This window comes from Equus quagga, chromosome 10, assembly GCF_021613505.1.
Source record: "Equus quagga isolate Etosha38 chromosome 10, UCLA_HA_Equagga_1.0, whole genome shotgun sequence".
Taxonomy (NCBI): Eukaryota; Metazoa; Chordata; class Mammalia; order Perissodactyla; family Equidae; genus Equus; species Equus quagga.
The window spans coordinates 57,640,486-57,658,625 of NC_060276.1; the positions used below are offsets into that span (position 1 = coordinate 57,640,486).

The window sequence follows — 18,140 nt, forward strand, 5'->3', positions numbered from 1 at the left end:
AAACACAAAATCAAAAGTTGTTTTTAAATTATTGAAGATAAACTTCGGTTTGAGAAGAAATCCTATGGATAAGAATAACAGACAAATATACTCAAATTTGATCCCAATCCAATCTCCTTAACAACTTAAAATAGCATGATAATATTACCACAGTTTGTAACTAGGGTGCTCATATACAGGAGGAAATGGAGAAATTACTTCTTCTTTGCTTCTTTTTTTAATGAGCAGAGGCGAGTTCATTATCCCATAACTTTTCTAATATAAGTCCCTATTATTTAGTTACTGTGTGATGGGTGTGCTAGGGGGTATAACTTTCTATTCTATGGGTTAAAAACTGTGATAGAGTGAGGACTTGTCATTTTCTCAAGATTACCTACCTAGCCGGAAGTTATTTTTAAAAGAGAATATTTTCTTCAGAATATTTTGCTCAGAATTCTGAAGTCATAACAAGCCTGTACATTTTAAGGGTTTATTTTCACATGATTATTACTAGTGTCTGATTGAATTTACACAACTGAAAGTCAGACTGTAATCACCAAGTATAAGGCTTAAAATTGTAGCCTGGTAACCAATTCTCCCAGAATAAGCTAATGACTTAGGGGATAGAAAGAAACAGATTTCCAGGTAGTGAATTCAAAAATAAATTTATCAATGAAAATCTACTTGTCTGGAAAATTACATGTAATTTATAAAAATAGTTCTAGCAAGTTAAAAAATCTTACCTCTTGTAAGCAAATTATGATCACTTGGGAAGAAGAAACGTGTCTCCTCTGGGTTTAACGTTAACTCAGGTACATTTAATTTTCGGCTTCTGTATCGTGGTAGGCTGTGACTTCGCTGCCTCTGAAGCTTAGGATGCTGGGGCAGCAATGGGAAAGGGCCTTGCAAGGCATCGAGATGGCAACCCCTGCGAGAGGTGGTTGCTTGATTCTTCTCCTCTGGTGGCAGCCGGAGGTAGCCAATCTCTTTCTCTTTTGTAGGAGTAGTTTGGAGAATGTGGAGTCCTTCACTGTTCAGTGGTGCTTCTAAGAGCTCTTCCCAGGAATGTCGGAAGATGGGTCTTTCTCCAAAAGGATACATGCTTTTTGCTACTTCCAGGTCACCATCTCTTGGAGACTCTGCATTTTCTGGAGATTCCAGCCACGGATTTCTTGGGGTTCGTGGATGACTTTGTTCTGAGAATGGTGAACATTTATTTATTTAAGCCTCCAGGTGCATAAGCCCAGTGAATTTCAAAGTTGGAATTTCTATATCATCTAGCTTCTCATTTCCAGGCACACCAGCAACAATAATTGTGGTGCCTTTTCTCCTTTCCTATGACTGGAAATTCCTGTAACTTCTAAGAGTTGAGATTCTGGGAACCCTGGAGGTTTAACTGGCATTTTCTCTAAGTGAAGCTCTGAAGTTTTTAATTTTATAAGGGCAATGCTCTCTAACGTTTTAGTTAGTGGTGGTGGGGGTCACCAACACCACTTGATTTGTAATCCCCATGCCCCTCTAATGGATACCTTCTCGGGTGTGTTGATGAGAAGCTAAGGTTTGTTTCTGTTGTTTTTGTCTTCTGGGTTCTTCTCGAACTTCTGCATCAATAGGACGAAAATAGATGAACTCATCAGAAACATCTTGAGCACATCTATATTGGAAGGTTGGACTCGCAGAAACAATCTGAAAGAAAATTCAAGGTCAAAAGATTACATAGCACAGTAAAAAGCACATGTGATGAAATTGTTAAATAATTTTGAAAAGCAGACTATGGACTTTTTCGCTATATAGAAATATACACAGTTCATTGCATTGCATTGATGCATTTAATATCCTTGTCTTGTCTTTGACACATTCTATCCTAGATTTGTAAGTCTAGTATAATAATAAAATAAGTACTGTAAACATACCCACATTCTTCCAAATCTACTGAACAATATAAGGAATACCCCAAAGAATTTTTTCCAATGGATAGATTCTATTCTAGTGTTTCCCAAAGTGCATTTCCTAGAACCTTAGTCTCATCAGGCTCCAACACACACACACACACACACACACACACACACACACAAGATTCCATGGCTAATAATTTGGAAAATAGTATATATTCTGTCTCATAACTTCATAATGTACAGGAATCTATTGAAAGCTCTGAGAAATCTTTTTTATTGATATATAACTCACTGTATTAACCATGTCTTCTGTTTTCTGTATTCTGATACTTTGACATCTACGGTCTTGCTGACCCTGGAGGGACTGCCCTTCTCAGAGTTAGCCAATTCTTAGAGACAGTAAACAACTCACCCATGAGCAAGCCTTTTGTACACAAACTGACTAATCCAGAGCCCACATCCTAACTACCTCCTTTATCAGGCTTTCACACTCTGGGCCACTATATACCTGCCGTAATCACCCCAGAGCCAGGTACCAGACAACTTGGGACAGCTCCTATGCCCCAGAGCCCACTGAAATTATAGCAATTAGCCAATCTTAAACCTGCTTACCCTGCCTCACCTATTTCTTCCTGTGGAAATCACAGTGAAGGCTCTTATCTAGTTTCTCTCTCCCTTCCTGCCTCCTAACCAACACCAGTGTTTCCTTGTGTGGACCTCCACAGGGAGGGTGCCCTGTACTTTTGGTATTTGCGAGTATAACAAACTATCTTTTCAATGGAAATCATCTGGTTAATTGGCTTTATCATACTTAGATAATAAAACTTATATTAAAACAATTGGCACAGAAATCAGAGTGATTTGGCCTCAGACTGGAATGATAAGCCATTAGATTATTCTTGACTTACTAATTGGTTCCACCAGACTGCCTGGGATAGTATCTCTGCCAGTTGGCATGCACTTGTGCCATGTCTGCTGCTCCATTTGCTGGGTGTAGCCATGAGTTCCAAGCCTAAATTCAGAACTCAAAAGCTGAGTCTTCCACAAGTTCTGGTCTGAGCTGAGTCAAATTCCTAGATTTCTGGACAATGCTCCTAGAGGTACCCCTTTATACTGACTAGATAAGCTAATGAAAGGCTCCTCTGAAGGGAAAGAGGTGTGACTTCCCTCCAAGTGCTATGGGATGGTCTTGATTAGTCAACCAGGCAATACTGACAAGTGGTGGAGAAAACTGGGTTGCTATTTTCCCACACGTTTCAGCCTGCCTTGTTGAGTAGAGGGAGAGTGCTCTTCAGAGGTGCTTGTGTGTTGTGAGGCACACATGGAGTCAGTGTGAGGACATCTACCTCAGTAACAATGGCATCGTGCCCCAAAAGAAGTGTCATTCTAGACATAACTCTTGTGTTGCCACTTGCCTTGCTGCTGTTGCAATTCATCCCCTGACCCAGTGGGGTACAAGGATACTTGTCATCCTCCTAGAAAAATGGAAGAATGCATAATGAAAAGGGAAAGTGGAAGGGGACATTTTATCCCTGACACACCTAAGACCCCTGAGGAGATCATGCAACTGATTCCATGTATAAAATGCCTTATTAAGCACTACTGCATACCACTATGCCTAGAGCCTTATGCTCAAAACCCAAAGACACAAAAATACTGATAAGGCCACTGTTACTCTCCTGGAAGAGGATCCAGACACCCCACATGGTACTTGGGACACCCTAGAGAAAGAGGCTTCCACCTATGGTCAGGGAGACTCATAACTACCAGGAGTTTATCTGGTAAACACCCAAAGGATAAAAACAGTTGGGGAGAAACAGGAGACAAAAAAGAAAAAAGGAAAGAAAAAAACTTCATCTGCCTAGATATACAAGCTATTCTAAAAGATTTTGTTCAAAAAAGACAATGAAAAGGGCCTAATACTTCAGACAAGGGTAACTAACTGTGCTGTCCCAAGGAGAGGCTGCTATAGCTCTCTGGGTTCAAATTCCAATCTCAGGGAAGCAGACTGGGAAAACCTGAAACAAGAAATGGCATCCTACTGAGCCCATGTGTGAACTCTTTCCTGACCAGTGGAAGAGCCCACAATGCTGCTGTGGTCCCAACGAGTGGCCCAGTCTCAGACCCTTTGAAGAAGCCCCACCCACCAAGCACTGTGGCCAGTGTGACTATAAGAAGAGGTGGTAGCAGATCTATGTGTATGTGAATGCTTTCTTGGCTAGTGGGAGCATCCATAGTACTGCTGCAGTGTGCTTCACTTTGGCAGACTGGGTTTGGTTCCTTGGGTGCAGACCTACACCACTCTGTTGTAGAGGGATAATGGGACAGATGCTAGATCGGGGTGAATATTCCTCAGCAAATAAGTAAAATAATTAAATAAAATAATAAAAAAGAAATACAGCTCCTGCTTCCTCCCAGTGGTAGCAGGTGGAATCTGCAAACTGATGCTCCCACAGATGCTCTGGAAAAGGATTAGTTCATCAAATGTCATGAGAAACTACAGCAACAATTCAGAGCAGAAGGAAAATGACAAGTCCCCAGAATACAACTCTGAAGTCACAGAAATTTACAATCTAAATGGCAGAGAGTTCAAAATGGCTGTCATAAAGAAACTCAATGAGTTACAAGAAAACTCAGAAAGGCAGTTGAATGGGTGCAGGAATATAATTAATGAGAGGAAAGAATACTTCACCAAAGAGATTGAAACTATAAAGAAAAATCAAACAGAAATTCTGGAAATGAAGAACACAATAAGATAAAAATAATCTAGAATCCTTAAAAAATAGGGTTGAAGTTATGGAGGAAAGAATTAGTGATTTACAGGATAGAAATACAAAATGCTTCAGGTGGAAGAAGAGAGAGAACTAAGTTTTTTTAAAATGAAGAAATTCTTCAAGAAATATCCAACTGAGAGCCAGCCCTGATGGCTAATCAGATAAAGTTCAGCATGCTCCACTTTGGTGGCCTGAGTTCAGTTCCTGGATGTGGAACCACACTACTCACCTGTCAGTGGCCATGTTGTGGCCCAAACTCACAAAGAAGAACCAGAAGAACTTACAACTATATAGGGGGCTTTTGGGGAGAAAGGAAGAAAAAAGGAGGATGGTTGGCAATGGATGTTAGCTTAGGGTGAATTTTCCCCTAAAAAAAATCTGACTCAATTAGGAAAAACAACATAAGGATTATAGGTATTCAAGACGGAGAAGAGAAGGAGAAAGGAGCAGAGAGCTTGCTCAAAGAAACAATAGCTGAGAACTTACCAAATCTGGGGAAGGAAGCAGACTTAAAAATACATGAAGCCAACAGAAATCCTAATTACATCAATGCTAAAAGACCTATTCCAAGGCATATAATAGTAAAACTGGCAAAAGTCAATGACAAAGAAAAAACATTAAGGGCAACAAGGCAGAAGAAAATAACCTACAAAAGAACCCCCATTAGGCTTTCAGTGGATTTCGCAACAAAAACCTTACAGGTAAGGCAAGAACAGAATGATATATTCAAAATACTGAAAGACAAAAACTTTCAGCCAAGAATATTTTATCTAGTGAAACTATCCTTCAGATACGATGGAGAAATCAAACCTTTCCCAAATAAACAACAGTTGAGGGAGTTCATTGCCACTAGACCTTCCCTACAAGAAATGATCCAGGATGCACTCATACATGAAAGAAAAAGGCAAAAGTCTACAAAGCTTTGAGCAAGGAGATAAATAGACAAAATTAGAAAATTGCAGCTCTCTTTCAGAACAGGGTAGCAAATACATAATTATAATTTAAAAGATAAGGGGAAAGAAAACATCAAAAGTAACTACAAACACTTCAACCTAGTCACAAATTCACAACATAAAACAAAATAATTTATGACAACAATGACTCAGAAGGGGAAGAGGAAAGGGATGGAACCTGCTTAGGCTAATTGGAGAGAAGAGGCTATCAGAAAATGGACTACCTCATCTACAAGATCTTTTATACAAACCTCACGGTAACCGCTAAACCAAAAATCTGAGCAGAGCCACAATTCATAAAAAAAGAGAAAACAGAAAACCACCAAACTGAGATGGCAGTCAAAAACACAAGGGAAGAGAAAAATGGAAATATAGAACAACCAGAAAATAAGAGATAAAATGGCAGTATCAAGTCCTCATATATCAATAATCATTCTAAATGTAAATGGATTGAATTCTCCAATCAAAAGACACAGAGCAGCAGGTTGGATTGAAAAACAAGAGCCAACAATATGCTGCCTCTAGAGAACACATCTTACCTCTAAAGACAAACATAAGCTCAGAGTGAATGGATGGAGGATGGTACTTTAAGTAAATGGCAAACAAAAGAAAACAGCTGTTGTCATACTTATATCAGACAAAGCAGACTTCAAGATAAAAAAGATAATGAGAGACACAGAGGGGCAGTTTATAACGATAAAAAGGACTTTACACTAAGAGGACATAAAACCTATGAATATATATGCACCTAACACAGGAGCACCAAAGTATGTAAAGCAACTATTAACAGACCTAAGGGGAGAAATTAACAGCAGCGCAATAATAGTAGGGGACCTCAACACCCCAGTTACATCAATGGATAGATCATCCAGACAGAAAGTCAACAAAGAAATAATGGATTTAAATGAAATGCTTGATCAGATGGACTTAATATATATATAGAACATTCCATCCCCAAAATGCAGGATACGCATTCTTCTCAGGTGCAAATAGAACATTCTCAGAGGTAGACCGTATGTTGGAAAACAAGGTGAGCCTCAAGAAATGTAATAAGCTTGAAATCATATCAAGCATCTTTTCTGACCACAATGCTATGAAACTAGAAATAAACTACAAGAAAAAACTGGGAAATTCACAAATATGTGGAGACTAAACAACATGCTACTGACAACCAATTGATCAATGAAGAAATCAAAGGAGAAATCAAAAAGACAAATGACAATGAAAATACATTATACCAACTCTTACAGGATGCTGCAAAAGTGGTTCTAAGAGGGAAATTCATATCAATACAGGCCCACCTCAACAAACAAGAAAAATCTCAAATAAGTAATCTTAAACTACACCTAATAAAACCAGAAAAAGAAGAAGAAACAAAGCTGAAAGTTGGCAGAAGGAGCGAAATAATAAAAATTAGAGCAGAAATAAGTGAAATAGAGGCTAAAAAAATAGTAGAAAGCATCAATGAAACTAAGAGCTAGTTCTTTAAGAAGACAAGCAAAATTGACAAACCCTTAGCCAGACTCACCAAGAGAAAAAGAGAGAAGCCTCAAACAAATAAAATCAGAAATGAAAGAAGAGAAAGTACAATGGATATAACAGAAATACAAAGGATTATAGGAGAATACTATGAAAAACTATATGTCCACAAACTGGATAACAGAAGAAATGGATAAATTCCTAGACTCATACAACCTCCCAAAACTGAATCAAGGAGAAAGAGAGAATCTAAATAGACCAATCACAAGTAAAGAGATCAAAACAGTAATCAAAACCTACCAAAAAACAAAAGTCCAGGACCAAATGGATTCTTTGGAGAATTCTACTAAACATTCAAAGAAGATTTACTACCTATCCTTATCAAACTATTCCAAAAAATTTAAGAATATGTAACACCTCCTAACTGATTCTATGAGTCCAATGACACCCTGATACCAAAACCAGATAAGGACAGCACATAGAAGGAGAATTACAGGCCAATATCACTGATGAACATAGATGCAAAAATCCTAAACAATAGATTGGCAAACTGAATACAGCAATACATTAAAAACATCATACACCATGATCATGTGGGATTTATACCAAGGACACAGGGATGGTTCTACACCCACTAATCAATCAATGTGATACACCACATTAACAAAATTAGGAAGGAAAACCACATGATCATCTCAATAGATGTAGAGAAAGCATTTGACAACATCCAACATCCATTTATGATTAAAAAAACTCAATAAAATGAGGATAGAAGGAAAGTACCTCAACATCATAAATGCCATATATGACAAACCCACAGCCAACATCATACTTAACAGTGAAAAACTAAAAGCCATCCTTCTAAGAACAGGAACAAGACAAGGTGCCCATCCTTGCCACTCTTATTCAACATAGTACTGGAGGTTTTGGCCATAGCAATTAGGCAAGAAAAAGAAATAAAAGGAATATAAATTGGAAACAAGGAAATGAAACTCTCGCTTTGCAGATGACATGATTCTATATATAGAAAACTCTAGAGAATCCATCAGAAAACTGTTAGAAATAATCAACAACTACAGCAAATTTGCAGGGTACAAAATCAACTTACAAAAATCAGTTGCATTTCTATACACTAATAACGAACCAGCAGAAAAAGAAGTCAAGAATACAATCTCATTTACAGTCGCAACAAAAAGAATAAAATATCTATGAATAAATTTAACCAAAGAGGTGAAAGATTTATACACTGAAAACTATAAGACATTATTGAAGGAAACTGAAGATGATATAAAGAAATGGAAAGATATTCCATGCTCATGGATTGGAAGAATAAACATAGTTAAACTGTCCATATTACCTAAAGCAATCTACAATTCAATGCAATCCCAATCGGAACCCCAATTACATTTTTCATGTAAATAGAACAAAGAATCCTAAAACTTATATGGAACAACAAAAGACCCTGAATATCCAATGCAATCCTGAGAAAAAAGAACAAAGCTGGAGGCATCACAATCCCTGACTTCAAAATATACTACAAAGCTATAGTAATCAAAACAGCATGGTAGTGGCACAAAACAGATGCACAGATCAATGGAATAGAGTTGAAGGCCTAGAAATAAAACCACACATCTATGGACAGTTGATCTTTGACAAAGCAGCCAAGAACATACAATGGAGAAAGAAATATCACTTCAACGAATGGTGCTCAGAAAACTGGACAGCCACGTGCAAAGGAATGAAAGAAGACCATTATCTTGCACCACACACCAATATACTCAAAATGGATTAAAGACTTGAATGTAAGAACTGAAACCATAGACCTCCTCGAAGAAAATATAGTCAGTACATTGACATTGGTCTTAGAAGCATCTTTTCAAATACCGTGTCTACTTAGACAAGGGAAACAAAAGAAAATATAAACAAATGGGACTACATCAGACTAAAAAGCTACTACAAGGCAAAGGAAACCATGAACAAAACTAAAAGACAACCCATCAACTGGAAGTAAATATTTGCAAATCATATATCCAACAAGGGGTTAATTTCCAAATTATATAAAGAACTCATACAACTCAATAACAAAAAACCAAACAACCCAATAAAAAATGGGCAGAGGGGGCTGGCCCAGTGGCTCAGCAGTTAAGTGTGCATGTTCCGCTTTGGTGGCCCAGGGTTCGCCGGTTTGGAACCCTGGTGTGGACATGGCACTGATTAGCAATCCGTGCTGTGGTGGGCATCCCACATATAAAGTAGAGGAAGATGGGCACAGATATTAGCTCAGGGCCAGTCTTCCTCAGAAAAAAGAAGAGGATTGGCAGGAGTTAGCTCAAAGCTAATCTTACTCAAAAAAAAAAAAATGGGCAGAGGATATGAAGAGACATTTTTCCAAAGAAGATATACAGATGGCCAACAGGCACATTAAAAGATGTTCAACATTACTAATTATTGGGGAAATGCAAATCAAACTACAATGAGATATCACCTTACACCTGTCAGAAAGGCTATAATTACTAAGACAAAAAAATAACAATTGTTGGAGATGATGTGGAGAAAAGGAACCCTCACATGCTGCTGCTGGGAATGCAAACTGATGCAGCCACTATGGAAAACAGTATGGAGATTCCTCAAAAAATTAAAAATAGAAATACCATATAATCCAGCCATCCTACTACTGGGTATTTATCCAACAAACTTGAAATCAATAATCCAAAGAGATTTATGCACCCTTATGTTCATTGCAGCATTATTCACAATAGCCAAGACATGGAAGCAACCCAAGTGTCCTTCTACAGATGAATGGATAAAGAATATGTGGTGTATATATACAATGGAATACTACTCAGCCATAAATAAAGACAAAAATAATCTCATTTGCAACAATATGGATGGACCTTGAGGGTATGTTTGTCTTCCACATATGAGTGAAATCATGCAGTATTTGTTTTTCTCTGTCGGCTTGCTTCACTTAACATCATACCCAGAAGAACTTACGACTATACACAACTATATAGGGGCTTTTGGGGGGAAAGGAAGAAAAAAGGAGGATGGTTGGCAATGGATGTTAGCTTAGGGTGAATTTTCCTTAACATATATGCACCTACCAACAGAACGTCAAACTACATGAGGCAAAAACTGATAGAAGGGCAAGGAGAAATAGATGAATCCACTATCATGGTTGGCGACTTCAACAGCCCTCAATCCAAAATAGACAGATCCAGCAGGTAGATAATCAGTATGGAAATAGTTGAATTCAATAACACCATCAATTAACTGGATATAATGGACATCAATAGACTACCTCATCCAACAACAGCAGAATACACATTCTTCTCAAACCCACAGGGAATATTCACCAGGACAGACCACACTCTGGGCCATAAAACACATCTTAACTAATTCAAAATAGTAAAAATCATATAATGTCTGTTCTCAGACCACAATGGAATTAAACTAGAAATCAATAACAGAAAGATAAGAAAATATGGAGATTAAACAATATACTTTTAAATAACACATAGGTCAAAGAAAAAATCTCAAGAGAAATTTAAAAAATATGTTTAAATAAAAATAAAATCATAATTCATCAAAATTTGTGAAATACAGTGAAAGCAGTGATTGGAGGGAAATTTATAACATTGAATGGATATATTAGAAAGTAAGAAAGGTCTAAAATCAATCATCTAAGGTTCAACCTTGGGAAACTAGAAGAAGAAAAGCAAATTAAATCCAAAGTAAGCAGAGGAAAAAAACATAAGAAGTAGTAGAGCAGGAATCAATGAAGAAAACAGGAAATCAATAGATAAAGAACACCAAAGCTGGTTCTTTGAAAACATCAATAAAATCAATAAGCCTCTAGCTAGGCTAACTGAGAAAAAAGAGAGAGGGCACACATTACTAACATTAGAAATGAAAGAAGGGACATCACTATAGATCCTATGGACATCAATAGAATAATAAAATAATACTATGAACAACTCTATGCCCACAAATTTGATAACCTAAATGAAATGGACCAATTCCTTGAAAGATACAATTTGCCAATACAAACACAAGAAGAAATAATCTGAATAGGCCTGTATCTATTAAAGAAACAGAACCAATAATAAGTAACCATCCCAAACTGAAAGCATCAGGTCCAGATGGGTTCACTGGTGAATTCTACCAAGCATTTAAGAAAACAATTATACCCGTTCTCTACAATCTCTTTCAAAGGATTGAAGCAGAAGGAATACTACTTAATTCACTCTATAAGGCCAGCATTACCTTAACACCAAAACCAGGCAAAGACACTATAAGAAATATCTCTCATGAATATAGATGAAAAAATCTTCAACAAAATATTAGCAAATCAAATTCAACAGTGTATAAAAATAACTACACATCACAACCAAGGGCAATTTATTCCAAGTATGCAAGGCTGGTTCAACACTCAAAAATCAATTAATGTAATCCATCATATCAACAGGCTAAAAAAGAAAATCACAAGATTATGTCAATAGATTCAGATAAAGCATTTGACAAAATCCAATATCCATTCGTGACAAAAACTCTCAGTAAACCAGGAATAGAGGGGAACTTCCTCAACTTGATTAAGAATATCTACAAAAAAACTTTAGCTAACATCATAATTAATGGTGATAAACTTGAAGTTTTTAAAGATCAGTACAAAATCAGGTACAAGGCTTTTTAATGGTGAGAAACTCGAAATTTGAAGCTTTTTAGGATCAGGTATCTTTTAGATCAGGTATCAGGTAAGGATGTCCCCTCTCACCACTCATTTTCAACATCATACTTGAATGTCTAGCTAAGCAATAAGACAAGAAAAGAAGTGAAAAGTATAGATATTGGGAAGGAAGAAATAAAACTATCTTTGTTCACAGATGACATTATAATCTATGTAGGAACTCCGAAAGAATTGACAAAAAACTCCTGGAACTGATAACCAATGATAGCAAGATTGCAGGATACAAGGTTAATACACAAAAGTCAATCACTTTCCTGTGTACCAACAATGAGCAAGAGGAGGTTGAGATCAAAAACACATCGTCATTTACATTAGACCCCACAAAAAAAGAAATACTTAGGTATAAACCAAGGAAAATATGTACAAGATCTGTATGAGGCAAACTACAAAACTCTGATAAATGATATCAAAGAAATAAATAAATAGAGAGATATTACATGTTTATGGATAGGAAAACAATATTGTCAAGACTTCAGTGCTTCCCAACTTGATCTATAGATTCAATGCAATCCCCCTCCAAAATCCCAGCAAGTTATTTTGTGGATATCAACAAACTGATTCTAAAGTTTATGTAGAGAGAGTCAAAAGATGCAGAATAGCCAACACAATTTGAAGAAGAACAAAATTGGACGGTTGACACTACCGACTTTAAGACTTACTGTAAAGCTACAGTAATGAAGAAAGTGTGGTATTGGCAAAAGAAAAGACAAATAGATCAATGGACTAGAATAGAGAGCCCAGAAATAGATCCACATAAATATAGTCAACCGATCTTTGACAAAGGAGCAAAGGCAACACAATGGAAAAGAGATAGTCTTTTCAAGAAAGGGTGCTGAAGCAATTGGACATCTACATGCAAGAAAATGAATCTAGAAACAGACATGCATCTTTCACAAAAATTAACTCAAAATGGATCACAGACTTAAATGTAAAACACAAAACTATAAACTCCTAGAAGATAACATAGGAGAAAACCTAAATGACCTTGGGTATGGTGATGACTTTTTGGATACAACACCAAAGGCATGATCCATGAAAGAAATAACTGATAAGCTGGACTTCATTAAAATTAAAAACTTCTGCTTCGCAAAAGACAATGTCAAGAGAATGAGAAGACAAACTATAGACTAGGAGAAAATATTTGCAAAGGAACATCTGATAAAGGACTGTTATCCAAAATATACAAAGAACTCTTAAAACTTGACAATAAGAAAATGAACAACTGTATTAAAAAATGGGCCAAAGACCTTAATAGACAGCTGACCGGAGAAGATACACAAATGGCAAATAAACATGAAAAAATGCTTCATATCGTATGGATCAGAGAAACGCAAATTAAAACAACAATAAGATACCATTACACACCTATTAGAATGGTGAAAATCCAAAACACTAACAACACCAAATGCTATTGAGGATGTGGAGCAACAGGAACTCTCATTCATTGCTGGTGGAAATGCACAATGGTACAGCCACTTTGGAAGACAGCTTGGCAGTTTCTTACAAAACTAAACATAATCTTACCATACAATCCTGCAATTATGCTCCTTGGTATTTACTCAAAGCAGTTGAAAACTTATGTCCACACAAAAACCTGCACATAGCTTTATCCATAATTTCCAAAACCAGGAAACAACTAAGATGTCCTTCAGTAGGTGAATGGATAAATAAACTGTAGTACATCCAGACAGTGGAATATTTAGCACCAAAAAGAAATGAGCTATCAAGACATGAAAATACATGGAGAAAACTTAAATGCATATTAGTAAGTGAAAGAAGCCAATCTGAAAAGACTGCTTATGATAGTTACTTAGTATGATTCTAATTAAAGACATTTGGGAAAATGCAAAACTATGGAGACAGTAAAAGAATCAATGCAGGGGTTGGGGACAGGGGACAAAGGAATAGGCAGAGCACATGGGATTTTTAGGGCAGTTAAAATACTCTGATAATATAAGAATGAACATATGTCATTATACATTTGTTCAAACCCATAGAATGCACGACACTAAGAGTGAACCGTAATGTAAACTATGGACTTTGGATAATAATGATGTATTAATATGGGTCCATCAATTGTAACAAATGTACCACTTTGTTGGGGGATGTTGAAAATGGGGGAGGCTATGCATATGTAGGGGCAGGGATATATGGGAAATCTCTGTACTTTCCTTTCAATTTTGCTGTGAACCTAAAACTGCTCTAAAAAGTAAAAGTCTTAAAAAATTACTAACTCTACCCAAGCAACAACTGGAAAATATTTTGCTATTATAGATTTGGCTAATATGGTCTATGCAGTGCCTATTTCAACAGAGTTTCAGTTGCAGTTTTCCTTCATCTCTGAAGGGAAACACGTACCTTCTCAAGGCTACCTCTGGGGTACCTCAACAGCTTTGCCATTGCATACGATCTTTGCAGACAAGATCTTAACTGCATCTACCTTTCCTCAGGAGTGAAGGTATGACATTATATTGACGGCATCCTCCTCTAAGGAGATTCACTTGACACACTCATTATGAGTACACAAGTCTAACACCTTTTATTCCTTTTTGAGCTCTTGTGGCAACATATTCCTCATTTACAAATTGTCCTTAATCTCACTGATGCTGCTACTTACAAATCAACCCATCTTAAATAGGCTCATTTCTAACAAAGGGCTCTAAAATCTGTCCAAATTAAAATCAGCAGGCACTCCTGTTAGTGCCCTCAGAAATTCCTTCACTGTAGAGGCTTTGACAATGCCTTTCATGCTTCCTGGAGTCTCTGAACACCTATAAAGGCCATAAGTTGCCCAAGGGCTTCAGATGCAAGAAACTGTCCCTCTTGGCCTTGTGCTATACACTGTTAAAACAAAATTGCTGGCTGTATACTGGACTCTTCCAGAAATAGAGGTTCTTACAGACCCTGAGCCTATGATCCTCCATACCCAGCTGCTATCTCTGTTTTGGTTCATGAAAACAGCACTCAGCAAGCTAGGCATGGTCACTGAGTCCGCCTTAATGGATAGAGACAAACCTGTGCCCTCTGGCATATTCCACCTACAGGAGGAGGTGGCCTCCCCTATCTTCATTCTCTTGCCAGATGCCATGGTACTAGAGGAGGGAACCTACCCCCAAGAGCCCTTGGTAACCTGAGGAGTCCGTTGGGATTAACTGAGTGAACAGTAATGGGAGATTGTAGGCTGTGTGAATTACACTGCCACCATCATAAAAATTATGAGGCTCAGTGGAATGTTTCTGCTTTCCATTGCTTAGCCAAGATGTCCTTGATAAAGGATGAGATACAAGGGACAACACATTTGGTTAAACTTCAGGTGGTCATCTTAGCATTGGATCTTCTGGTAAATGAAAATCCCCTTCTTCACATTTATTACAAACAGTTGGACCAATGCCTAAGAGTTGTCCCCTTCAGGGTAAAGAACTCTGAGAATCTCTTTGCTCACTGATACCCAAAATATAAATCAAGATCACACATCTCTACATATACTGAGGACTTGCAGGGATACTCATCCCTTTAGGAGTTACAGACATACTAGTAGTAGCCAAGGCAGAAATTTACTTCCCAAATTATACAACACTAGACACTTGTAAAAGGCATTCAACAGAATGTTCATGTCCTCGACAGGTCCCAGATAGCAGGTTTAATTGAGAGACACAATGGTCTCCTCAAACAACTTTTCAAATGCCAGTCCAGCAAGTGGACCTCTAAATAATTCTCTATCATGTCCCAGGACTTAACCTCTATTAATTCAAGGCCCCTTGACTGACTGACAACTCATACCAACAAACAAAAACTTTCCATTGCCTTTTGCTATATATAAATTGGGATATTTCTTGTCTCCAGGTATATAAGGACTCCCCCTTCTTTACAATTTTTTTTATTTTGTCCCCATTCCATAAGAGCTAGAGCAAAATTGAGGGTGTATAATCTCCTGGGACTCATTAACTGTCTATTGTCCCTGGACTAGACAGTTGTTCATTTGATATGGGGCCCATTTGAGCCTTTAACTTCCACTCTCCAACCAAAAAATGTGTCAAATGCATCTATATACCATTTTGTTGACTACTGGTCTCATTGCTACTGGTTTAGATGCTTTCATTGGTTTGCAGCTTGGAGGCCCCAACCCCCCGACTAAGCTACTGTTACAACCAAACATGGCAAATGCTGAGGCCCACATGCCGTAGTGTTTGGCTAATACAAGTTCTACAAACCAAACACCTCATTGGCTTGCTCATCACCAACTAAACCAACAATTGCATCAAAGGGCCCATAGTAATGGTCAAATTAGAGGACCTGCCTACAGGCTACTGCTGGAGCTCCAACTTTAGCCACAGATATTTTAATTGGGAAACCACCTGACACCCTATTAACAACAAACACCCAAATAATGGTATATAATTTAAAACCTATAGAACTCTTGTCACTATCCATCTGAGCAAAACCTTGGACTTTTGGAAACTGTTGATTTGACCATCCTTAATTGGTGCTGTAACTGTGCCAGTTGGGTTCTGGCACTTTGCCCTATTACACTGGTATCACAGATGCCATCATCACTTTTACCAGCTGTCCACCCCCAAACTTCTTTACTTAAAAGACGTTTACAAGTCAAGCTCCCAGGCCCAATGTTGTCTCGTTATAATATCATAAAACTGCAAAAACAAGACCCGCATTAACCTGAGTGGGTATCCACTTGGAAAGGATACCCCAGTCCCATTTCTCAGACAACATCACCCCAGGTCAGCAGCTTACCGCTGGGGATAACATCACCTCAAAGGACACAGCCACAGCCCAAGACCTTGCTGTTGGAGATGACTTCACCCCCTACGCCAGATATAACTTTACCCGGGATACCAGAACCTCTGCCTCAGTGATGCCCATGGCCTGCCTCTCCTAAGATGCTGACAAGTTGGACACAGGATATTTATTAATTTTCTTCCTGTGATATTAGGGATTCTATTATGTTTCCTGAGCTTACTGTCTGCTTAATCCATGATCCTGGTATACTCTCTGTTCTCTCAAAACATACACCCCTACGACTCTCACACCCAAAGAGAAATCTGGTAGAGGTCACTACTATTTGTGACATTCTAAAAATTAATGGAGATTATTGCTTTCCCTAGGTGGCAATTGCCTCATGTTAGTCAACCGTTGGACCCCCTGGAGAGTGAACTACCCACTCTCCAGTTCTTTCTCCTACTTCTCTTCCTCCATCTTTCCACCAAGGATATGATGTCAAAGCATCACAAGACCAATTGTATTAATCATGTCTTCTATTTTCTGTATTCTAACGCTTTGACATCTGAGGCCTTGCTGACCGTGGAAGGACTGCCACTTCCAGGATTAGCCAATTCCTAGAGTTAGTAATTAACTGGCCTGTGATTGCACCTTTCAAGTGCAAACCAACCAATCTAGAGCCCAGATCCTCCACAGCCTCCCTTATTGGGCTCTCATACTCCAGACCATTATCTGCCTACTCTAATCACCCCAGGGCCAGGTACCAGACAACTGGGAACAGCCTCTATGACCCAGAGTCCACTGAAACTAAACAAATCCAAATTAGCTAATCCTAAACCTCATTACCCTGCTTTATCTTTTCCTTCCCACAGAAACCACAATAAATACTCTTGTCCACAGACTCCTCCCTCACTCTGCCTCCTGACCAATCCTGTGCTTCCCCATGTGGCCCACTCATCACAAGGCGTGCTACCTTCTCTTGGGATCTGTGAGTACAACAAAATATCTTTTTAAGGCCAGTCATCATTATCTATTGGCTTTACCATAGCTAAATAATAATAAAACCTATATGAAAACATTCACATAGTATATTCACCCTTAAACTGTATAATTTGGTGGTTTTTAGTATATTCACAGAGTTGTGCAACCATCACCACTATCTAATTCACCCCCCAAAAAATCCTTAGGACACCAGCAAAAATGTCAGAGCAAGGAACTATGAAAATTTTCTCCATAAAAGCCGGGAGAAAACTGGTAAAAAATATCAGAATCAACCTTTTCAGAACTCTAGACATTAACTAAAGGTTTGCGTCAATTTGGAAAACATTTATTCAAGAAAAATAGTTGAATCTCAGACAGAACAGTGAGCTTTATTGCATTTAATTTGCCCTATTCCTATTGCCCTCCTCTCCAGATCCACAGTAGCCTTGAAAACTACCCACAGTCACAGTGAATACCAGGGCCCTGACAGCTACGGAGGAGGCAGAACTGGGTGAACCTCCTTTAAAGACTCGTTTTCAGAGAATTGTCATTGATATGTCTGGCAACCATTAATCTACTTTTTGTCTGTATTTGCCTG

General features: G+C 38.0%; 1 protein-coding gene across 1 annotated transcript in view; it reads right to left on the reverse strand.

Annotated features, from left to right (window-relative positions):
* LOC124245351 (connector enhancer of kinase suppressor of ras 2-like) overlaps nucleotides 1-18,140 on the reverse strand; it is a 77,001-nt gene that overhangs the window by 8,090 nt on the left and 50,771 nt on the right. The window contains exons 5-6 of the mRNA XM_046672679.1: nucleotides 1,509-1,665; nucleotides 723-1,175 (exon numbers count right to left, since the gene is read on the reverse strand). Of these exons, the coding sequence (XP_046528635.1) occupies nucleotides 723-1,175; nucleotides 1,509-1,665 (610 nt within the window). The remainder of the gene's footprint in view (nucleotides 1-722; nucleotides 1,176-1,508; nucleotides 1,666-18,140) is intronic.